The following is a 25,292-nucleotide window of genomic DNA, read 5'->3' as shown; positions in this document are numbered from 1 at the left end:
TATAAAGACTGTGGCTTTTAAAGATAGAGTAACCTAGTGATGCAGCAAAAGTATTTTTGCCATTTTCTGGGTTTGTACCCAGCCCCAAAGGTGGAATGAATTGTTCAGGATAATACAAGGAACACAAAGGATTTTGAATGAGATAATTTTGTTTGTTTGTTTGTTTGTTTTTGCTTCTGAACTTTGCTGGTTGTTCTGTTGAGGATTTGTTTACAATGACTGGGTGTACTTAGCTATACCTTCCAAGAAAGACAGAACACAACAAAAAATTCCTTTCTTCAAAAACAAACAAGACTGTCCTCGAAAGCATTCCAGTTGGGTCCTTAACCAGTATCTACATAAAGCTACACAATATAATGGAACCATAAAAAATGTATGTGCTAAGAAGTCATCCATATTTATATACACAATTATACATATTTGTATTTGCAATTATATGTATAAATGTGGATAGACACATATAGATGGTTTCAAATATGAGACAATTTAAGCCCCTTTTCTCTTAATTTTTATAGATAAATATAGAATACATGATGGATAATAAAAGAGTTTTCTTTTTTGTTTTTTATTTTTATTTAATTTTTTATTTTTATCTCTTCTGTTGTTTTATTTCTTTTTTTATTTCTTTTTTATTAATTTATTTTGATTTATCAACAATCACTTCCATATGCTTTTGAGTTTAAAATTTTTCTCCCCCTTCCTCCCCACCACTTTCCCCAAGACAGCGCATAATTTGATATAGGCTATACATTTACATTACTATTAAACATATTTTCACATTAGTGAAGTTGTAAGTAAAAATTAAAACCAATAGGAGGAATCATCAGAAAGAGGAAACAAAACTCAACAGAAGAGGAAAAAAAAATTCTGCTATCCACTTCCGTTTTCTGGGAGAGTTCATCCCATTCACATTCACAGTTATGATTACTATCTGTGTCTTTTTCCTTCATCCTTTTCCCCCCGTTTATGCTTTTCTTTCTCCTTTCTCCTTTCCCCGCCTCACTAGTGTTTTGCTTTTGACCACCGCCTCCTTCAGTCTCTTCTACCTTCTATTATCCCTTTCCCTTTTCTTCCCCTTTGCCCTTACCGCTTCTTCCCTCTCTTCTCTCCCCCCTCCCTTTTCTTTCCCCTTTTCCCTCCTACTGCCTATAGGGCAAGTTAGATTTCTGTACCTTACTGATTATGTTATTCCCTTCTTAAGCCAAATCTGATGGGAGTAAGGTTCAAACAGTGCTCACCCCCCTCCCTTCTTTCCCTCTGCTGTAATAGGATTTTCTCTCTTTTCCTGTAATGTAATTTATCCTTGTCTGCCTCCTCCTTTCTCAGTACATTTTCTAAGCTCAGACTAATCCACTTACTTGGATTCATTTAACTCACTTGATTAGATTTTTTTTTATCATTACATCAAAGTCAACTAATATCCACCCCCTTTATGTATACTCCTTTAACATGGTCCATACAGTTCTCAAGAGTTGCAAGTGTCATCATGTAAACAGTCTGCCCTTATTAACAACATTTTGTATCTTTCTGTCCCATTTACCTTTCTTTGTCTTTCTTGAATCTTGTACTTGAAGATCAAAGTTTTTGTTGAGCTCTGGTCTTTTTATCAGGAAGGTTTGGAAGTCCCCTATTTCGTTGAATATCCATCTCCTGCCTCGAAAAATCATGCTCATTTTAGCAGGGTAGTTGATCTTTGGCTGCAATCCAAGCTCCTTTGCCTTGCAGAATATCATGTTCCATGCCCTGCGGTCTTTTAATGTAGAAGCTGCAAGGTCCTATGTAATCCTGACTGTGGTTCCATGATATTTAAATTGTTTCTTTCTGACTGCTTTCATACCTTCTCTTTCATCTGGTAATTTTGGAATTTTGCTATTATATTCCTTGGCATTGTCAATTTGGGATCTCTTTCAGGTGGTGAGTGGTGTATTCTTTCTATGGTTATTTTACCTTCTGGTTCTAGGACTTCTGGGCAGTTTTCCTTTATGATTTCCTGAAAGATACTGTCCAGGCTCTTTTTTTCATCATGATTTTCAGGTAGTCCAATGATTTTTAAATTGTCTCTCCTGGATCGATTTTCCAGGTCAGTTGTTTTACCAATGAGGTATTTTACATTTTCATCTTTTTTTTCATTTTTTTGTTTCTGTTTGACTGATTCTTGCTCTCTCATAGAGTCATTAGTTTCCATTTGTCCAATTCTAGTTTTTAACAGATTGTTTTCTTCTGTTAGTTTTTGTACTTCCTTCTCCAATTGGCCAATTGTATTTTTAAGGGATTTGTTTTCTTCAGTGTACTTTTTTTCCAGTTTGCCAATTGTGTTTTTAGGGACTTGTTTTCTTCAGTGTACTTTTTTTCCAATTGGCCAATTGTATTTTTGAAGGACTCTTCTACGTCTCTCATTTGACTTTTAAAATCCTTCTTGAGCTCTTCTAAGAAGGCTTTTTGGGCTTCAGACCAGTTCATATTCCCTTTTGATGTTGCAGATGTGGGTTTGTTGACAATGTTGTCCTCTTCAGAATTTCTGCCTTGATCTTCACTCTTCTCATAATATGAATCTATCGTACATTTCTTTTTTTCTCATGGTTTCTTTATTCCCTGGCCTTTAAAGAGATTGAGCTCTCCTGCTGGGGAACAGAGGGCACTGACCCAAGCTTCTTGTGTTGGGAGCCTAGGTCTTGGTCACTTGCTTTGTGTGCTGGGGTCTCTTATGTTGGCAATTGGAGGCTGTAGGTTTCTGGCAGCTTACCTCGTGTTGGGCTGGAATCAGCAAGGCTGGAACTTTCAGGCAGTTCTAGGTTGCCTGCTTTTCCTTTCCTTTAACTTTCTTCATCTCCTTTTAATGCAGGGCATTTATCTGCCTGGGGCCCCTTGCGATGCTGCCTCCCTTGTTTCTGCTGCTGCACTGGGAGATTCCTTTGTGGTATGGTGCTGAGGCACCTGGTAGTTTTCTGAGCTGGTTTCCACTGGTTCCCCCACCCTCCCTGAGACACTCGGAGGTCTAAGTGTTGGTGTTTGCCTGCTCTACCATCTGGGCTTCAGGATCTCCCTTCTGGTTGACAGTTGGAGGCTGTAGCGTTCTGACAGCTTACCTGGTGTTGGGTTGGAATCAGCAAGGCTGGGACTTTAGGAAGACTCTAGGTTGCTTCTTCAGCTCCTTTCAGGTGAATGCTGCTGGGTGCTTATCCCCCTGGGGCCCTTTGTAGTGCTGCTTCCCTTATTTTTGCTGAGGTACTGGGAGACCCGTTTGCTGGGCTGCTGTACTGCTGCTTCCCGTCTTTTTTCTAGTTCAGCTGTTCCAGGGTTTTTTTTTTTCTGGAGTGATATTTTCTGGGTTTTCAGAGGTTGATAGGGGAGGGTGAGAGCGACTACCTTTTTCAAAACAGTTTTCTTTATTTGAATAATTGCCATTTTAATTCTCTTACCATAGGTATTTACTTGTATGATCTAATCATCCACAATTCTTTCCTCTTCTTGACGCATAGCCAATCATTTGCCACATCCTATTGATTCTAACTGACCTTCTTTTTAACCAAGGGCTATCACCTCTATTCTGGACTGTTATAAATTGCCTACTTATTAGCTTCCCTGCCTTCAGTCTTTCCCTCTCTAATCCACTTTCCACAGTGCTACCCTTCCCCCCTCCAAAAAAAAAACCCTTTCCTAAAGTACAGGTGTAACCATATCACTTCCATATTCAAAAATATTAATGTTTCCCTTCTTATTGCTTTTACAATAAAATCTAAATGCCTTAGACTAGCATTTAAGGCTTTTCACAATCTTTTGAATGACCTTAAAAGTTTTACTGTGTCCACCTCTCAGAAAGATAGCTTTAAATGCTTGAAGTGAGATTACCTTCCATCTACATTGTATATCTCTTATATGTACCTATTTATTTACATGTGCTCCCCCATTTGCATAGGAGCTCCTCAAGGGCTAGGACTGTGTTTTCCCCTTTTTATCCCTGGTGCTTAGCACACATTTAAAATTTAATAAATGCTTATTGATTGACAGTCTGCTTTCAATCTACCTTTCCAGCCTTATGTACTTTCTTTCATAGAGTCTGTTCCAGATGAGATGGACAGCTGTCTGCCTCTTGCCTTTGAATCCATTCGTACAATGTACTCTCCTTCCCTATCTTGGCCTTTCAGAATCTATCTTTTCTTTCAAGTCTTAGTTCAGTTTCCATTTCTTCTGGAATCCTTCTCTTCACAGACTCCACAGTTGTTAGTGCTTTTTCCTGCAAGAATGACTGGTGATTGTCCTTATTACTCTTAGACTTCTTGTTTCTTCCCCAGGAAGATGTAGCTGTTAGAGGGAAGGGATAGTTTTGGTTTTTGCTTTTCTATCCTCAGCACCTGGCCGTATGCACTGGTTTAACAAATGTTCAGTGAAGTCTTATTTAGCATGTCAGGTGACCTTGAGATCTTGAAGGCTGTGCTAGAAAAAGGCATGCTCTGACAATCCTACTATGAAAGTTCCTCACATGGATATATTATATCCAGGGACCAACCTGAGTAATATAAAAAGGGTCATTACCAGTTGATTGGCCATTCGATGATTCTTCCTTGAGTGATAGCCACCTTTGAAATACAAATAATATGTCAATTACCCTTAATAGATTTCAAAATACCTTCTCAACTTAAAAAAAAAAATCTAGAGTATGAGTATAGCCAGATCTTCCTGACTACTGGTGCAAGCTCTAACCACTCTGCCTCTCTGTATAGTTCTCTTTTCAAAATACCTGCTATCAGAGACCAAAGGCATATAATAGGAAGTCTGTTCTTCTCTGATTTTGAAACCTGGAGATGGAGGGAGTTAGGATAGCGTCAGGTATAAAGTGCCTGAAGAACTGTAGGGAACACAATAGGCCATGGTCAATCCTAATGGGAATCTGAGCCCACTCTTAAGGGATGGGGGAAGCAATGACAACTGGATTTGATATTGAGCAGGTAAAGCCTTGAGTTCTGTGAATGGGTCTGAATTGAGTGGTTTGGGAACCCTTCCCAAGAACAACTTGGCATCAAATTCAGTAATTAAAATGCATTCAAAAGGAGACAATTACAGTGTTAGCTTAGGAAAAGGGAAAGATAACTATATTGTAAAGATTACTAAGTAGGAAAAACATCTTTTAGGAAGTTCAAAGCATCATGGTTTTAGAACAGGAAAGGACCTTATGAGTCATTAAATCTAAACCCCTCATTTTACAGATGAGGAGACTGAGGAGAGAGAAGTGAAGTGATTTGCCCAGGGTCACACAATTAGTAAGTGTATGAGAATTCTAACCCAAGTATTCCTGACTTTGGGTCCAGCACTTTGTTAGAAAATCCAAGTTCCCATGGAGCTCATAGGTAGTGGAACTGGAATTTGAATTTGCATCTCCTGCCTCCAAATCCAATGCCTTTTCCATTGTGCCATGCCACCTCTTGTTAAGGGGAACAACTATGCTTTTGGTAGAAATATTTTTTGTTGTCCAATTTAAAAAATGGTTTTGGAATATTAAACATAAGTTAATATAATGACTTTTCTATAGTCTACATAGAGAGCACTAATTTCTACTTTGGTCATTTTATTGAGATGCTTAAGGTTTGTGATTTACTCATCTATGAATTGGAAGCGTGTCTTATTGTCACAGTATACTACTTTATATTCTGAATTAATTCTAATTCAATTTAATGTCTGAAATACAATGTGAAAACTTGTCTCAGCCCCCCCAAAAAAACATAAGAAGCAAAATTAACATATTCCTTTGCATTTTGTTTTGTACCTTAGGCAAGGCATTGACATTCCTTCTCCTACAACCACCTAGTCCTAAGCTCCCTCCACATAGCACAATCCGAAGAACTGCTATTGATCTAATCGGACGAGGTTTTACAGTATGGGAGCCATATATGGATGTGTCTGCTGTCCTGATGGGCCTTCTTGAGCTGTGTGCCGATGCTGAGAAGCAACTTGCTAAGTATGTGCCCACTTTCTGTTATTTTTATTCATTTGTTTATTCTATTAAAAAATTTTTTTTTGTGGTCTTGATTTATAAAGTCATCTATGTAGGGAACTCCTTGTGGAAACTCAATTCACCAATGCAGGGAGATTATCTTCAACTTAATGTGAGAATTGCCTGCAGCATAGAAATTCCATGGCTTGTTTATTCAAAGTTGTATAGTTTTTGACTGAGGCTACACCTGAACCTAGGTCTTCCTGACTACAAGACCAGCCCTTTACTCTATTATTCCAAGCCATTACTAATTCTAAAGAACTTTTATAAACTGTGTTTGAGATAAAATCCCCACAAACAAAATTCCAGTTTTGGAAGAAGGAAGGCTAAGACGGTTCTGGAATTGGTACCTAGAAGCCAAATTGGAAATAATGTGATAAGACCTATACTTAAGATTATTGTGGCAGACAGTTAGGGGATTGCTGTAGTAATCCAGGCAAAAGATGATATCTTGAACTAGGTTGGTGGTCTTGTGAGATGTCATAGATATTTTGGAGGAAAAATGACTTAGCAATTCATTTGATATGAGGGGAAGAGTCAGTGAGAGGGAATAGTGAAGGATGATTTTGAAGATGCGAACCTCAAAGCCTGGTTGAATAGTGGTACCCCCAATAAAACCATGGAAATGTGAACAAGAGTTGGATTTATGGGGAAAGACAATGAGTTCCAGGATAGGTGGAAATTGAGATGCTTATGGACATTTGGGTGATATCGTGCAGCAGACAGTTCATAATGCAAGATTAAAGTTCAGAAGACAGATTAGAATTGAATATTTAGATTTGGAAACTATCTCCATACAGATGATAACTGAACCTAAGGGAAAATAATGAGATCCTAAAAGAAAGAGTATAAAGAAAAGGTAGACTCCAGGACAGAGCCTTGTGGGATAAATCACAGTTAGAAAGCAGGAGACAGATGATAGTCCAGCATTCTCATAACATAGCAACACAATCTTGGAATCATATGATTTTATAATTAGGTGGAACCCTAAATTTCATCTAGTCCCACATCTTCATTTTATACATATAGTGATTGAATAATGAGCCTACTGAAGATTAGGTATTTTATCTAAATTTAAAGGTTATCTCTAGACAAGAATTCCATAAAGAAAAAATAAAAACAAGAATATACATTGCAAATTTAATAGGTAAATATACTAGAACTGAAATACATAAGATCAGTAATTAAAACACTGCAATTAAAGTAGTATAGTGCATCTGAATCTTGATTGAGTTACTGTTTTTGGCAAACATGGATGTGTATGTGTGTGTTTTTGAAATACTCTTTTTTTTTAAAGGCAATTGGGGTTAAGTGACTTGCCCAGGGTCACACAGCTAGTAAATGTCAAGTGTTTAGTCTGAGGCTGGATTTGAACTCAGGTCTTCCTGACTTCAGGGCCGGTGCTCCATCCACTGCCCACCTAGCTGCTGCTTTGAAATATTCTTGAATCTCAGTTTCCTCATTTGTAAAATGAACATGTTGTACTAGATGATCTAAGGTCCTTTTCAGCCCCAAATCCAGGCTCCTCTGAATGCTTCTTTTGAGGGAAAGTATAAAATGAGATCCTTACTATAACTATTTTCAGTTTTTAGTTCTGTGCTTCCCTTGGAGATATTCCTGGTGGTGTGGTGGGGCCTGAGGTTGAAGTCCAGACTCCTCTTCAGGGAAAAGAAGCATGAAATGTATGAGAAAAAGTTGCCTTAGTAGCCTTGGGGATAGAGCTGTGATGACTTAGTGAGAGCTTTTTAGGATGGGGACTATGCATTGGTAAAAATTAAATGCAGATTTATTTGCTTTTTTGTTGTTATTTTGTTCATTGTGTTTTATTCCCCCTACCTTTGCCCTCACTCCAGTCTACAGCCACAGGGTATAGAGCTATATTCATTAGGATTTAATAATAGAGAGCAAAGTGAGGATCTGTGGGATTAGCAAGAGAATCATAAAGGGACTGAGATCAGATCAGAACAAGCCTCTAGTTCAGCTGTACTTATCTGGTCATTAAATAAAAATAGAAAATCATCCTCAAGTGAAATTCAGATTCTCTTTAGGAAATTTAATCTCTTTTGATACCTAAGCAGAACAGTGTTGACCTATTAACATTGATGAAAGCATTTATACCAGAAACCTTGATTGCTGTACAGGTTCTATTCAATATTTAACATTGGTATATTGCTAAAAGATTTTTGTGTATTGGCTGGATGTGGAGGACCTCAATTTGTCTATCTTGGATTTACCCTCTACTATCTCTCTGAACATCTCATCATCCTTATTTCCCTAGTTTGTTCATTTCTGCTACTGATTGAGCTTAAAAATTGACATCTTTTGGGGGCAAATTAAAAGTATCAGTTTTGTTTCTGTAGTGATTTGGGTTTTGTTTTTATATTAAATGTTATACTGACTAGTTATTGTGTCGTAACTGCCAAGTGATGTAATCTTGACAAAAATGTGTTTTCTTTTACATAATTCTGCAATGACAGATTAATATTTTGGATAAGTATATGTAGTGTTTAGCCTTACCTGCTTTAGCAAGCAGAGTCTAATTTTAAGCTATTTTATTGGCTTTTAAAAATCAGCTGCTGTTAAATATGCAATGTAAATGTATTCACTGCCATCACTGTTTCAAATTGTGGTTCATTGTTCTTTATGCACAAAAAATAAATTTTATATGGATCTGTACTTTAGCATAATTCCCCATTTCATTCTAGAAGGCATTGTTGGACTCCTGAGTAGTTGGAAGTAGAATGCAGCATTAGTCATGTATTATAGAAGAATATGTAAAAATGCGTTTGAATACCAAGTATAACATTTCAGTCTTCTTTTTCTTTAGGTTGCATAGTATTGATTTTCACATCATAGACATATGAAAAACTGAGGACTAACTAATATGTGGGTAGAAAGTACAATTAACTCTTGATTTTGTGGTAGTATGGTAGATGGTAGTATACATAATCTCATTTTAGCTTATAGTTTACATATTTGTCAATCATATTATTTGCAAATAATACTGCTTACAGGTAACAGAAATGACAGATTTATGTTTTACCTTCTAGTTCTGTTCTCTGGTGATAATCCTAATTTTAAGGGACTTCCAAATTATATTATTTCTTTCTTCAGGGATGGGATCTTCTAACAGCTTATAATGCCTACTATGCCTAATACAGTATAGGGTACATAGTGTGTGCTCAGTAAACATATTTTAAGTAGATTGATTAAAAACTGGAAAAATGCCACCAAAAGCAAATCATAACTTTAAAGAGCAAAAAGTGAATTGATAATCAATCCACCAAATTATTGAATCAATTATACAGTCCCCTTTTTCAGTTTTAAAAGTAGGACTCTTATTCATCACCAAATATACAAATAAAAATGCCTAATAAAGAATTAGGGTTCCTCTGCTAGCCTCCCTACACGTAGTCTATGTTAGTATTCTTTCTTTGGTATGTACGCAATGCCCTACTTGAGGTTCCTGTTGTCACCTTTGCTAGGCATACTCTTCACTCGCTTCTCCATAGATTCAAATCTTCCCTGCCCTTTAAGACACAGAAGAAATTCCCTTCATCTCTAAACTTAGACTTCACTGTTCTAATTCTCAATAACCTTTCTCTTTTTAGAATGTTGAAGATAGATTATTCTAGTAGTGTGTGAGGTGGATTAGAGAAAAAAGAGAGATGAGGGGTCCTGTTAGAATACCATGATCATTGTTCAGTTCTATGGTAATAAGGGCTGCACTGAGTAAGGTTTTGGCATTGGGGATAGAGAGATAACAGACATAAATGTTTTGGAGGTGAAATTTATAACTGAAATTTATAACATAATTGGTCACTGACTAAGATTTGAGGGAGAGAGAAAGGTCAAAGAAAACCCCAAGATTATGAGCAAGATGGGGACTTAGAAATAATGAAGTCAGAAAAAAGAGCAGGTTTAATGGTAATGATAAGCTTGGTTTTGGATGGAAATGTTGCCTTTCAAGGTGGACAGTTGAATATCTGGGGCTCAGAAGAGTGGTCTATCTTAAAGAGATAGATTTGGAAATCTCCTGAATAAAGTTAGTGGTTGAAGTTATGGGAGTGAATGAAATTGAGGGAAAGTGGTTAGAGAGAAAGCACCAAGGCTGGACACTTAGGGAACCGTCATACTATGAGGTCAACCTGAAAAAGAAGAACTAGCAAAGGAGGCACAGAAGGAATTATTAGAGACAGGAGAATCAGAAGTGTGATATTTGTGAAGCTGAGGAAGGAGGATGTATCCTATTGGGAAGGGTGGGTTGATAATGCCAGAGGGTACAAAGTGATTTATGAGTGAAAAGCACTGAAAAAAGGCCACTGGATTTAACAGTTGGGAAATAATGTAGAGTCATGAGGGGCAAGGTGAGTACAAGCGTTTTGAAGGAGAGTGCGGGCCAGTCAGAAAATGTTTATTAAGTATTTATTCTGTGCCAGACACTTTACTGGGCTCTGGAGATACAAAGAAACAAATATAAAAAAAAGTCCCTGCCCTCAGGGAAAGTAATCAAATAGGGGAGACAACATATAAAGTACTAGAAGCATACAAGTTAACATGGAATAGATGAGTCTCATCTGAAAGAAAAGTATTAGCAACTAAGAGTACTAGAAAAGGCCTACAGAAGGGGGAGATTTGAGCTGAGTTCTGAAGAAAGCCCTGGAAACTTAGAAGTTGGGAGTGAGGAGGGAAAGCATTCCAGGTATGGGGGACAGCCACTGCAAAGGCACAAAGACTGCTATTTTCAAAAAAGCTGTGAGTAGGCCAGTAGAGCGAATGGAGGGAAACAAGAATATTAGAAAAGTGGGAAGGTTACAGTTTTTGAAGGACTTTAAAAGCCAAACAGAGCAGTTTATATTTAATGCTGGAGGTGATAGGTAGCCACTAGAGTTTATTGAGCAGGGGAGTTCATATGTTCACATCTGCGCTTGAGGAAAATTACCCTGGCATTTGAGTGGAGGCTGAATTCCACTGGAGAGAGACTTGCAGAAAGTGTATGCATTAGAAAGCTATTGCCATAGCCCTGGCCAGAGGTGATGAGGGCCTGGATTAAAGTGATGGCTGTGTGAATGTGTATGTAAGGATGCATATGTAAATACATATATTCACACACATATATACTTGTATATACACACACACACACACACACACACACACACACACGTTTATGCACACATACTTAGATATTTACACATATATGTACATATACACATATACATTGTATATGGTATGAAGGTAGATTTGGCAACAAATTAGAGTAGTGAGGAAATAGTATTATCTGGTATAGGTAACTTTTATAAATATATTTGTATGGATATCTTGTTTCTACATTGTCTAAATTGTCCCTAGTGTCCTTCCCCCTACCTCATTCCAGAGAGCCATCCCATATAACCAAGATATGACAGAGGAAAAAAATCATCAAAAATGATTAATTTATAAAATATGGCAATATATGCAATGTTCCATACCTGTGTACTACCTACCTCTGCAAAAGAGTAGAGAGAGAGGTGTCTTTTCATATCTCTTCTTTGGGACCAAGCCTATTCTTTGTAACATTGTGATATTTGTTTTTGATTGTTTTGTGGTGACTGTATTTGCTTCAATTTCTATCACTTCCTATAAGTCTTTCCGTGCTTCTCGAAATTCATAATATTCATTGTTTCATACAGCATAAAGATAAGGGTTTTTTTTTTTTAAGTTTAGTAGTAAAGGGGAAGTAGAAAAGTGGGAGAAAGATTGCATAGTACTTTATGTGTGGGAAGTGCTTAATAAAGATCTGTTGATTTGAATGGGCTGTAAAAGTCAAGGGAGAATTTTGGGATGTTAGAGAGACTTGAGCATTTTTGAAGGCAAGGTGGGAAGGAAAGACTGAAAATACAATATGGGGTAGGCTTCCATCTTTACAATGAGATTAGTAAAGTTTACTTCTCTAAGGAAGTTTTGAGAGAAATGCTTTCTAAGCCTTAAATGAGTTTGTATGAGAGAGCTAATGACCTTAAGATCCTGGAGAAAGTGGGAAGAAATGGGATGGGATTAAGCTTTCAGGTAGAAAGATTAGCCTTCATCAATAGGAGGGATGCTACTTCTGTCACCAATGAGAGGGAGGTGGGTGGAGAGTGACGATATTGCAATTTGAGGATAGAGCAGGGGACCCCATGTAGTTCACGAGAAGTGGAAATGCAATTTGAAATGTCTCTAAAAGAAAAAAGTTGGGGCAGCTAGGTGGTGCAGTGGACAGAGCACTGGCCCTAAAGTCAGGAGGACCTGAGTTCAAATCCCGCCTCAGACCAAATACATGACTCTTACTAGCTGTGTGACCCTGGGCAAGTCACTTAACCCCAATTGCCTAAAAAGATAAAAAAGAAAAAAGGTTGAAACAGTAACTGTTTGGATTAAGATAAGGCATCCATAAAGCTAAAGGGAGTGCCAAACAGAGTAGGGATTACTCGGATGAGTTCATGTAACATGAGATTGTAGTAGGCGGAATCAGTTCATTTTTGTGGTTTTCTCTTGAAACACTTGGCAACAAGAGCAGCAGAAAGATTAGCTCCCTCCCATTTTGAGGACTCATTGGAATAACAGATTGTAGAGTCCATGAGATTCTCGTCTGTTAGTTCATGACACACAAGTTAAATGGCAGGCCATGGGGTCAAGGTTAGATGTGGAGGCAAATGGCTTAGAGAATATAGATGACTCAAAGAACCAAAAGTCTGGACAAGGACAAAGAATAGGGTTAATATGTGTGTGAGTTAAAGAATTGAAAGGGTAGGAAATTGTAATTGGAGAATAGAATTTCAGAATATTAGATATTAGAAGCCACACGATGCTGAGAGAGGATCTCTCAGGTCTAAATGAGGTCTGGTATGTCCCTGGAGGGAGGTGAATAAAAAGTTCTTTGGGTTTGAGGTATGATATGGTCAGGTTGTTAGAAGGGCTATCAACATGATTTTTGTAGTCCAGGAGCTGGTGTAGAAAAGAAGACTGGGAGCAGGGCACTAAAATCCTTGGTAAAGCAGATTTATGGCTTCATCTGCCACGTATGGATCTGTTGTCATCTAACATCAGGATTCAATTTTGGTCATAGATTTTTTTTCCTGATTTCATTTGCCTTATTGTTGTTATGCATATGGTTCTTCTGATTCTGCTTACTTCAGTCTGCATCAGTTCATCCACTGTTTCCTATGTTTCACCAAATTCCTCATCTTTGTAGTTTCTTACATTGTAATGTATTTCACATATTACAGTTTGCTCAGTCATTTCCCAATCTCTTTATCTCCTTTTTTTCCCCTCTATAATAAAAAGTGCTTTTGTGAATATTTTGGTAAACACAAGGCCTTTCTTTTTGACCTCTTTGGAATCCATGTCCAGTAGTGGGATTACTAGGTGGTAGGGTATGAACAATTTTTTACTCATTTTTCTCATGCAATTCCAAATTGTTTTCCAGAATATTCCTTGCAAAAGCCTGCTTATTACCTTCTCATACTGTCGTCATACCTTGATGCATGCATGCATAGACATTCTTATAAAGATTTTGTCAACATGGAAAATAGGTATATGGAACCGTAGTTCTGATATTGTCTTTGTCGCTTTGAAGAGTAATAAGGTCACAGATTTTTTTTTCAAATGTTTAGTATCAAGCTCTTTTTAATGTATTTTGAGAATCAGTTTTTCTGTATTCTCAACATTGTGATACCTGTGTGTATACTTGGGCTAGTCCCACTGCTTTTCTTCCCCCTGTTTTTATTAGTGGCATTTTTACTTCTTAAGGTAGCTCAGCTTTCTTTGAGGGAGAAGAGTTTGTTTCTGAAATCTTTAGAGGCTTTTCCATTGTTTAGTCATTGTCCTTCTTGCATTTTAACCTTTAAATGCTTTCAGGGTCATCTGGCTTGGGTGGGTTATGCTCCCACCCCCAGTCACAACAGGACATCCGAGGAAAGTATGCTTTGTGGAGGAAGACGTATGTATCTCTCAGCAGTGTAAGTTAGTTGCTAGTTAGACTAATTCTCAATATTGTACCTGTTTTGTTCTATAAATAATGAATTCATCAGAAAATGTTTTTGTAATTACTTTAACAAAATTTGTGTAATCTATGGGTGTGTAATACAAAATGACATTTATTAGAAATAAATACTATGTAGTTGTTGTCCTTCATGCCTGAAGAGGACCAAAATGACATCACTATGTGAGGGTCAAAAAGTACGATGACTGATAAACCAGTAAGAGCTCAGAAGGCTCTACCACAGGTTGGGTACAAATGGTCCATATAAACATTTGGAATGGAGATGTCTCTAAATTTGCACATCTCAAAGCTTCTTTTGAATTACTGCAATTATGCTTTGCTCTTAAAGCACAGCACCTTCTTTGATGTGGGTATGCCGTGCTGGGCAGTCCTGTCCCAGTGTCTCCCATGTCTCACAATCAATTCCAAAGTTCTTTAGAGGGACCTTGAGAGTATCCTTGTATCTTTAGAGGGACCTTGAGAGTATCCTTGTATCATTTCTTATGACCCTCTGGTAAGTTAAGGTACCAGAAACTGAGGTCCTTTCTCGAGTTGAACTGCTAAGCATTTAAACTCTGCTGCAGAGCGCAACTCCAGTGGGCTAGCCGTGTTGTTCAAATGCCATATGTATTTTTGCCTAAAAAGACTATTTTACAGAGAACTCACACAAGACAAGCACTCATATGGGGGTCAGTAGTAATACAAGGAAACACTATATGTATATGTGTGTATGTATGTATATACATACACATATATGTATACGTGTGTGTGTATATATATATATATATATACACACACACACATACATATACAAGGAAAACACTGTGTATGTGTGTATGAAAGAGGATAAAGATCTAAATGATTTGACATGTTTTAGGTAGTCTTATAAAATTTCAAACTTTTGTTGACCTCACCTAATATCGTTTAGCTAAAGGATCAGGCAGCTTTTCAGTTTATGTTAGAAAATGAATTTTGCTAGACAAAACACATTTAGCACAACAAGAAATGTGGAAACGAGGTACTTGATAAACCAAAATTAGATTTACCAGCAGATTTCTTTCATCTTTGTATTACAAAACTCAGGATAACTATTGGTAATTTTTAGCTTTGTTTGATTTTAATCTAAATGTTGTCAGCTGTTCAGATTGTAGAAATAAAAAAAATTCTTCTTTTCAAAAATTCTGAGCATAAGTAAAGTCTTCTGAATATCTCACATTTTTATACCTTTGCTCTATATCACACACCCTGTACCATGTTACCTCTGATAGGTTTTATTTTGCAAGACAAAACAAATAGAAATATATACTGTATACAATGACAGTAGTCATTATGAAAAATATCGGCAGGATAAAAAGCAGTCAGACACCAGTTGGCCTAAAGAGAATTGACATTGATTACCCAAGAATGGTCAAGAAATAGAAAAATGTCATCAGATTGAAATAAAAATGAACTTATGCTTCTTGCAGAGGAACAGCTGTAAAGACAGGTGTTGGCTCCAGTTTATTCTAGAGACGTCTTCACTCTCCTAAATGCCAGCAGTCAAATGTCAACTTTTAATCAGTCACCTCATAGTTTCCATGACTACTTAGAGGCATTAGTGACACTTTACTGGACCTTTGCCTATTCCAAAAATAAAAATGCTGTGGGACCACATAATCCATTTACCATGATGAATACTGATAAGAATAATAAGAAATCTGGTTTTCTTTGGAATGGCAACTCATTCATTGGATGTTGTACTAAAATATGGAGCTAAGTCATCAGACTTTACAGAATTGGCAATCTTAGCAGTATTAATCTATTTTTTTGAGAAAGTTTGTTTAAATAAATTATCTAGCAGCCACCTTGGGACAGACAACTCCAGCTATAGATAAGATGTGAAGCCAACAAGTAAATTTTGAGTTCTAGTAAGATGCAAGTTTCTTGAGAACACGGACTGTTTTGTTTTTTTGTCTTTGTGTCTTCAACATTTATCACAATGTTATGCACATGAAACACTTAATAAATGTTTGTAGAATTGAATTGAACTGAACTACTCTGTGCCTTTCTACTAAAAACAAATGATTGGGGCAGCTAGGTGGTGCAGTGGATAGAGTACCAGCCCTGGACTCAGGAGGACCTGAGTTCAAATCTGGCCTCAGACACATGATACTTACTAGCTGTGTGACTCTGGACAAGTCACTTAACCCCGATTGCCTCGCCAAAAAAAAATAAATAAACAAAAACCTAAAAAAAAAAAACAAATGATTGAATATTGTGTGTACATTATTTTAACAAATATTTAATCATAAATTGTTTTAATGAGGCATTTCTTTTAAAGAAAAAAGTTTATTTTGGCTCATACATAGTTGTTTTTTTTTTAAGAGAGTGAATTTTTTTAAGTTGACTTTATCCTTATTGCAGACCAAAAAAATAATTCTGCTTTAATACTTTTATTGATTATGGCTTCCACTATCCTGTCTGAATCTCTCTGATGTCTGGAAAATCTGCAAACAACCCCAAATTTTTGAAAGTCACCAGAAAACCATAAAGAACTATAATGTTCCTGGATTTATGATATGTCTTTAAAAACATTAAAGAGAGGCAAAGTAGTGAGAGGTCCTGGATTATGAGGTGGGCATTGTGGATGGAAAAGGGAGAACTAATTTAAGGAACCTTGCAAAGGAATATAGAGAGAAATTGGTGAATAATTGATATTTGAGGATTAAAGAAAAAGCCTTGGGAACCAGGAAAGTATATTGTAATACAGTCCTAGGAAGGAGATAGTTTCAAGAGTGAAGTACCAGTCAGTAGTAAAAGCTCTAGCAGATAGAGCAAGAGGAATGAAAGACTGACAAATAGCTATAGATTTTGTTCATCCTTGAGGGTGTAGTTTCAAAGGAATAGTGAATAAATGGAGGGGATGAGTGTCTACCATGTAAGATATTTGGCAGTTGGGGGCCAAAAAATGATCTTGAAGGATTAGGAATACCCTGTGCCTGCTTGAAATTAGAAGGAAAGAGGAAATATTAAATATATTGGAAGTAGAAGGAGGAGTGGAAAATGAAATTGAGAAGTCAGGTTTAGATTTCTTACTCTTTACTTGTTTTATCAAATGTGTATATGTGTGTGTGTGTGTGTGTGTATGAATACTTATGTGTAAAAATGAGTAGGAGCATGTGATAATTGTATTGAATTATATTAAAGATGGATTTAGAAAATTACTATAATGAGGCTTCTTAAAGTCTTTGCAATGTTTAAACTTTTAAAAACCCAACTTAAGCTGTATGTATTTAAGAAACAGTTGGTAATTTGCTCCTAGTAAGTGGTGTGATTTATTTTCACAGTTAAATTCCAGTGGTCAAAGAGCATAGATTCATCTTTGTAGTAGCCATTTTTTCTTTTCTGTGGGATCTGAACTAGGAATATGCTATGTACTGTGTATAGTCCTAAACTTGAATAAATTTGCTTTTAAGTGTTACTTATAGATAATTTTTCTTGTATCTACAGCCTATATAATTACAGTTTATAACTTCACAAGGATTTTGTCAAAACCCTCAGCAGTAAATTAGTACTTGGTTTAATTTCACATCTTGTCCTTAAAAGATTATGCTTTCCTGTATGCTGTTGATAAGGATAATAATACCTTTAAGATGGTTTGGCTTTTGGCACATGAGAGGTGGGGTGAGTAGTATAACTTTTTAAGAAAGAATATTTGTGTTATTTGGAAAGGCACATTGTAGGTATCATGACAACATATACCTTAAATGAAATCCTTTTGTGGGGCCATATGTGACAGCCAGTATCTTACTCTGTTATATAAATGTACAAAATACAGAGGAGTGATGGATGCCAAAAATGAATACAAAGAAGTACATAAAGAGAAGGTTTAAAGACCATAAGCAGCTAAGTCGTTCAGTGGTGATTATCTTTCTGACATTGTTGTTAGTGTATAAAGTGTTCTCCTGGTTCTGCTCACTTCATTTTGCATCAGTTCATAAAACTCTTTCCAGATTTTTGTGAAACCATCACCTTTGCCATTTTTAAAAACACAGTAGTATTCCTTCACATTCACATGTCATAATTTGTTCAATTATTCCCTAATTTATGGGTATACTCTCAATTTCCAGTTCTTTGCTACCACAAAAGGAACTGCTGTAAATATTGTTGTACATATGAATTCTTTTCCCCTGACTTTGATTTCCTTGGGGTATAGCCCTAGTAGTGGTATTGCTAGGTCAAAGGTTATGCACAGTTTAATAGTTTTTGGGCATGGTGCCAAATTGCTTTCCAGAATGGTTGGACCACTTCATAGCTCCACTAATAGTACTATAGTGTACCTGTTTTCCTCCACAGCCTCTCCAACATATGTCATTTTCCTTTTTATTCTTCTGTCTGCCAACTCAGCCATTCACACCCACCCCTTAGAGATGTCTGAGGGCTTGGATTCTCTTGGAAGAGAAAATACCCATGGAACTGTTGGGCTAGGAGTCCCCTTTCCCTGTGCCTTCACTGTCTGAGCAACTTGAGTTCTTCATTGTCTTCAGCTAGGGTCTGTGTGAGTGATCCTCTTTGCTCGCTAAAAGACTTATTTCTTAGGAAATTCCTTTCCTCAGAATGGAAGACAGGAACTCTATCCTCTAAGACTTCCTAAAATTTGGAGTTACTTGGGAAGTGATTTAGTACCTTAGAATTGCCCAAATAATTTCCCTTCTCTGTTTCAAAGGCTCAGAAATTCCCAGTCCTCCATACAAGAGATGAAGGCTCAAAAATGAAATTGATCTGTGAACCATTGAATTCCCCTTAAGCCTTATGAGTGAGCGCAGCTGGTCTCCTGTGTTTCTATACGATATTTCACCACTACCCCTCCAGCTTTCATCTCTTACCCCAGAAAAGTATTTATTTCAGATTGCTGGTCTCTGAACTGTGCCTGGAAAGAAAAAAAAAAAAGGAAGGCCAAAGTTAGCCAGTGGACTTCATGAGTGAACAAAGGCATATCCCATGTGCCTTTGCCTCAAGGTAGCCATCAGTGGTTTCTGGAGGTGGTAATGAAGAAATCCTCCTTTCCACTCTCTTGATCTTTTCAGAAATAAGGTGGAAAGGAAAAAAGCAAAAGACTCAAATGAAATCCTTTGTTTCAAATTTTGTGTTTTAAAAAATCATTTCATGCTAGTTTGAATGACTTTTGAAGCTAATTATTAGTTGGTACAGTGTTAACCTAATTTTTTCTAGTGTCATAATTTACAATTTCTTAGATAACCAGAAATGGGCTATGGTAACAATAGCTTATGTTTATATAACAACTTATAGTCACAATGCACTTTCACAGTACTTCATTTGAGGTAGGTACCTCGTCTTAGAAATGAGAAAGCTAAGAATAAGTGACGTATGCAGCTGGTAAGTGGCTGAGTAGGGGCTCCAGGCCTGCCCTTCTGACTCTCCTGTGCTCTTTCCACTGCACTACTGTAGTAAAAGCTTCAAAGGACGTAAATTCTGATCAGTTTAAATTCAAAATTGCCAATGCGTTTTCTAAACTACTTTGTTTATTATAGGATAGAGGATAATGAGTGGACTTGTGATTTCATAGTCTTAGAAAGTTGCCTGGGTCACAGCTAAGTGACTTACCCTCGGCCACACAACCAGTTGTGTCCGAAGCTAGACTTGAACCCAGGTCTTCTAGACTCCAAGACTAGCTCTCTGTCCTCAAACTATGCTGCCTCTCATTTTCTATTATAAGAAACAAATAAAAATATTTTCTTAATTATTATGTTCCCCATGTTTTTGCTGCATTCATTATCTAAGAAAATCGTAAAAACTTTAGAGCATAAAGGGACCTTAGAGTCCAAGCCCCCTCATTACAGATGAAGAAAATGAAACCAGTGACTTGCCTAATGCCATGGAACTAGTTAGTTGCAGATTCAGGACTACAATTCAGATCTGATTTTTTCAGTCAGGGCTTCTTCCATTCTAATGTGACAGGAGTGCCTCACCATGCACAACACCCCCCCTCCACTCCCCCGGACAGTTAAAGTAACTAACATTAGTTTATGCCCTGATACTTTATCTAATGAGAACACCTTGCTAATTAAGTTGTAGAATCAGTCAGTCAATAGTGTGAACACCTTCTTAATCATTTTTTGGAGAAGTGAAGAGCTCTACACTGTTGGTTGAATTTCCTTATGCAGGAAAATATTGAGATTGGCTGAAAAAATTAGACATCCCTTTGGGCCTGTGTATAGGTAGCAGTCTCTTGCATCTATACAAAAGGCCAGCAAGAAGGAGTGATGCTGGAGAGAATATTGCACTCCCTCTCCCCTCTCAAACGTATGGTAACTTTATAAACTTTGAAAGATCAGAAGATCTGGAGCTCCTATCAGCCTCAGGGTTCGGGGTCAGCATACTCCAGAGTTGCTATCAGTGTCTCCAGCACAGTAGTGACTGATGTCTATAGACATCAGGACCTGAGAGATACACCGAGATTAAAGTAGACACACTGAGGACAGGAGGCATCTTGACTCCAAAAATTAACCTCTTTGAGGTGAAGGAAGTTATGGCTATGGTTTCTACAAAATCACTGATCCTTGGAGCCCAGCAGAGAGCTATAGCCGAGAATTTCATGAGAACTCCGTGAAGGGAGTAAAGGGCTTCCCATTACCCAAAGCATGCCAGTTGGTTCCTGCTTTCTAGTTTGCTCCAGTTTTCCTCAGAAATCTTGTGTGTGGGAGAATGTGTCCTCAGTTTGGTGAGATGTTTCTATATCTTCCATGAGCTTAGAATCAGGAAGACTCATCTTCATGAGTTCACATCCAGCCTCAGATACGTATTAGATGTATGACTCTGGGCTACTCACTTAACCATGTTTGCAGTAGTTCCTCATTTGTCAAATGAGCTGGAGGAGGAAATGGCAAACCATTCTAATGTCTTTGGCAAGAAAACCCCATAATGGGATGATAGAGTCAGACACAGTTGAAATGACTCAACAACAAATCCTTATTTTACCTTTTTAGTACCCCTTCTAAAATCTAATTAGCTCAGACTTTCTGGATGACCAAATGATAATCAGTGGGAAATGGGGTGCTCATGAGCCACAATACTAGAGAACCCTAAACCACTACCCTCTGTGGACTCAGACTGTGAACACCAGTGGGAATTGCACAAGTAGCCCAGAGAGGGTGCTACACTACCATACTGTCTCTTTTGATTAAAATTGAATCCTTTCTATCTTTGTTTTTTTTTAATATTTTATCAGTGTTAAATATTTTTTAAAAATGTCTTAGCTTCCCAATGTGATACAAGCCTCTAACATTTCAGCACCCTGTAGGAGTGCTACTACTACTACCTAGAAAGTTCTAGCCTATGACTAATTGCCACTTGGTTAGGAACTATAAGACAGTGTTCGCTGCTCAAATGCAAAGCATTCTGAGCCTATATTCCTAAAACTTATAATGACTCCTGGGTAAGGCCTGGTTGATCTATTTTATGATAGGGAACTATTATATATAAACCTAGGACAGTGCCCTCCCTATCTTTACCAAATTAAACTGCTCCTAAAATAGCTTAGGCAGAGAGCTTTTCTAATCCCCAAAATGAATAGTTTTGAGCAAGAAAAAACAGGTAATACTTTTACACATAGCAATCCTTGGATTTTCTTAGCATGTCTAAGGATTTATGGATATGAGCCTGGCAGATTCTAAAACTTGGCAGTACCAGATGTCATTCATATAATGCCTAGTTTCCCTTTGCCGTTACTTCTATCATAATCTCCAAAAAGGTGTCCAAAGTTGGATCATAATTTGATAGGATCTTTTAGTTATCTTGAGTCATTATAGCATTTTTCTAATATAAAAAAAATCTTATTTTTTCTTAATTTCTAAACTAAATTTAAATAATTTGTGATTTATTCTGTTTCTACTGAGGAAAATTGGTAAACAGTATGTTTGTTGTTATAGTATTCAGTCTGATTATTTGTTTAAAATAAGCTTACTTGTTGCTTATCCCAATAAACACAAAGATACATTTATATTGTATTTACATGTTAGTGTGTTTGCAAACACTATGTTTTTCAATAGGTAATTTTAATCTTGCTATTACATCCTTTTCTGTCACGAAGATTAGTATGAGTCTCTGTACACAGCATTGAATAAATGAATGTATCAGCATGTAGCCTTGAGGAGCCCAATGTAATTTTCATCATGATAAATTGCATAATAAGCAAGAAAGTGTTTTCTTATTAATCCATAACAAGATTTAGATTGAAAATGGCCTGTTACATCCATGATAGCTATAGTACTAACTGCAGGAAGGACCAAGATAGAGAGAGATGGAGCAGCAGTGTTGTGTAGGGTTTGAAGTGTGCATCTTACCCTTCTGTTGCCCTGCTGGGCTGTCCTTTTTTGTGCCTGATTTACCATGTATGCAATAACAGTGTACAGCTGCCTTACTTCTGTCTGTGAGGTTAAGCATGTTTTATGAAAGAGCTTTTATACCAGGCTGTGCTTTTTAAAATTTCAGTTCATGTTTATTGAGAAACATACAAGCTGTATTTCCTTCTTTAGCCTCATTCTTCTTCGTTCCAGAAAAAAAAAAAAGTCTTAGCTCAGATTTGCTACCTCAGTCTGCAGCATCTCATAACTGAATGCCTTTAGCTTGGACCCCACTTGTCCCAGACTTCTTCTGCTAGGTCACCATATCACATTACACAAGCCTTGCTGAACCTTCTGCCCATAAAGATTAACAAAGTATTTTACTTGAAATTAATTAAGCTTTGATTTTAAGGAAAGTGATTATGTTGCTACTTACTTTTGCATCAGAAATACTGCTTCAGGTTACTTTTTTTTAAAAAACATTTCACCACATTAATTTAAGCATTTACTGAGAATTTAATGAGGCTAGTGATTTTTGTTAAGATATTTATATAATCTTCATTTCATTTGAATCTAGTTGATTATAGAGGAAATCTTGTTATAGCTTATTAATGTTATAGACTGATGAAGATATCATCACAAATAAAAAATAAGGTAATTTCCAGTGTTAAGGTCTTCCACATTAAATTATTCATGTGACTGTGCAAATTCTTTTGGATATAATCTTCCTTAATCCCTTGAACTACTTTTGAAGACTTGATCTTAATAATTAGGAAGTAACTTCTTGCACGTAATGAAAAAATTATTAGCTAATTTAATTCTCTTTTTGGTAAATGATTTCCTAATGCTAATATTCAGCTCTTTTAACTTTGGACAGTCAGACGACTAGGAGCAATATTCTAGATTTTGTTGAATAGAATTTTTTTATCTTTGCTTTCTTTCCATGGGACCTTTTTTCCTATACATAAGAGGATAAATTCCTAAGAGAAACTTTGGGCCTTTAGAAAATACTGATTGAATAAAAGGGAAAGTGACTTCTAGATTTCAAGTGAAATTTTAAATTATTAATTGTGGAATCATTTTATAGTTCAAATGAAAAATGGAGATGTTTATCGTTATATTTCTTAATATTAGAGGTAATACTATTGTAACTGCTAGAGGATCTATGAGCATTTTCATTTAAAAATCACAAGATGTTGACATTTTCATTGAATCAGTATTTGACAAAATATTATTATCTCAGTTGCATGAAATGAAGCCTAAGCTATTTGTCCTTGTGCTTCAGAAAAGGAACTAACAATAGGTCTTTGACAGGAATCTATCAAAGGAACTTCACCTCTTTAAATACTTCTAGAATTTCAAGCAAGTCCAAGGACATGATGTGGCTGACTTTCTATGCATTTCTGCTATTCCAAAGCCTTTCTCTCCACTCTCTCTCTGGGTTGTCCTCTGTCTTCATTTCTCTCCCCAAGATAATAATAATGTTTGATGATGATACTGATGATGATGATGGTGGTGATGGCATTCTGTCTTTCCATCCCAAGAGTCTCTTGAATTAATTCAAAAGTTCCATTAACACAGGTCAAAATATTGTGTTTAGAATTCTCTATGTTGTTCAGGAGGGCCAATCTCCTTCCATATGTGTATCAACACAAAAAATCTCCTGGAATTGAATAGAAGCTGGGTTACAATAAATTCACAGGATTATAGGTGAGAACTGGAAGGAACTGCAGCAGTCACCTAGTACAAATCCTTCATTTTACAAACGAGAAAACTGAGTCTTAGAAGGTCAAATGACTTATCCAAGGTCTCACATGTAGTTAATGGCAAAACTTGAAATTAGGTTATGAAACTCCCAGAACTGTAAATTATTCCCAGATGCTCAGGAAATATAAGTCCTCTGACTCTAAATCCAGAGATTTATTCACTACTCTATGTTATCTCTTAAATATCACCAGCAAGATTGGATTCTACATTGAAAAGATTAAATGCAGGGCATTAAATACAAGATAGTGTTTTCATTGGTGACTTTTAAGAGTTATGCTATTCTTGGCCAATGCAATATACCACTTCCATGATGGCTGATTATAGGCAACCCAGCTGAAGTCTTTCAACACTCCCTTTCAGATAACTTCAAAATACATTTCAAATCAAGTTTGGAGTGGCAGAGCCAACAAAAGGTCAAAATGGGGGAAAAAAAGGTCAAAGTGAGACCCTTTTTCTAGTCTAAGAAAACTTAAATGGTTGCCAGTAGAAGTTTGTGATACTGTGGTAGAAGCTTGTCTTTATACATGTGGCAGCAGTAATAGTGGCCATAGCAGTAGAAACTTTGGAAGCTCTTGACCCAGAGATGGTGAGGAGGTTATATAGTTCCACAGTGAGGACAAGTATTGGACTTCAGTCACAAGGGAGCAAGGACCCTGATTGCAATTCCAAGGCAAAGGAGTATTAGCACTGGTGGCTACAGGGGATCGGGGCCCTTCCTGGGTGAAGCCCACAGCATAGACCAGAAGAGCAGTAGCTACACCTTTATCCACATCACACCACCTCAGAAGCACTAAAACTTGGAACGTCCTGGAACTAGCTATGAAAATAGCACAAAAATACCTACAGTTTGACACAGTGCCTCCCCAATCCCAGATAAACAAAGCCCAGCCTTAACATAGAGTTCATAGTCAAGAAATAGGTTTTTTAAATGAGCAAACAGCAACAAAAAAATCTGATCATAAAAAGTGACTATGATGGCAGGGAAAACTAAGAAGAAAACAACAGTATGAAAACAACTACAAACAAAGCCTCAAAGACAAATGCTAATTGGACTCAAGCCCAACAAGAATTTCTGGAAGAGTTAAAGAGATAAGAGTGGTAGAGGAAAAATTTTGGGAAAAAATGAGAGTGATATAAGAAAATTATGACAAGAGGATTAACAGCTTTGTAAAAGAGGTGCAAAAAAAAATACTGA

At 36.9% G+C, this 25,292-nt stretch overlaps 1 protein-coding gene across 2 annotated transcripts in view; it reads left to right on the top strand.

Moving 5' to 3' along the window:
* WDR7 (WD repeat domain 7) overlaps positions 1-25,292 on the top strand; it is a 462,409-nt gene that overhangs the window by 305,499 nt on the left and 131,618 nt on the right. For both annotated transcript variants that reach the window (XM_020994630.2, XM_020994621.2), the window contains one exon: positions 5,767-5,953. In XM_020994630.2, coding sequence (XP_020850289.1) covers positions 5,767-5,953 — 187 coding nt within the window. The remainder of the gene's footprint in view (positions 1-5,766; positions 5,954-25,292) is intronic.

The sequence above is a fragment of the Phascolarctos cinereus genome, unplaced genomic scaffold, assembly GCF_003287225.1.
Source record: "Phascolarctos cinereus isolate Bilbo 61053 unplaced genomic scaffold, phaCin_HiC Scaffold_4;HRSCAF=312, whole genome shotgun sequence".
In the NCBI taxonomy this organism is placed as follows: Eukaryota; Metazoa; Chordata; class Mammalia; order Diprotodontia; family Phascolarctidae; genus Phascolarctos; species Phascolarctos cinereus.
Note: the sequence above shows the minus strand (reverse complement) of the source record. Positions and strands in the feature narration are given on the sequence as shown.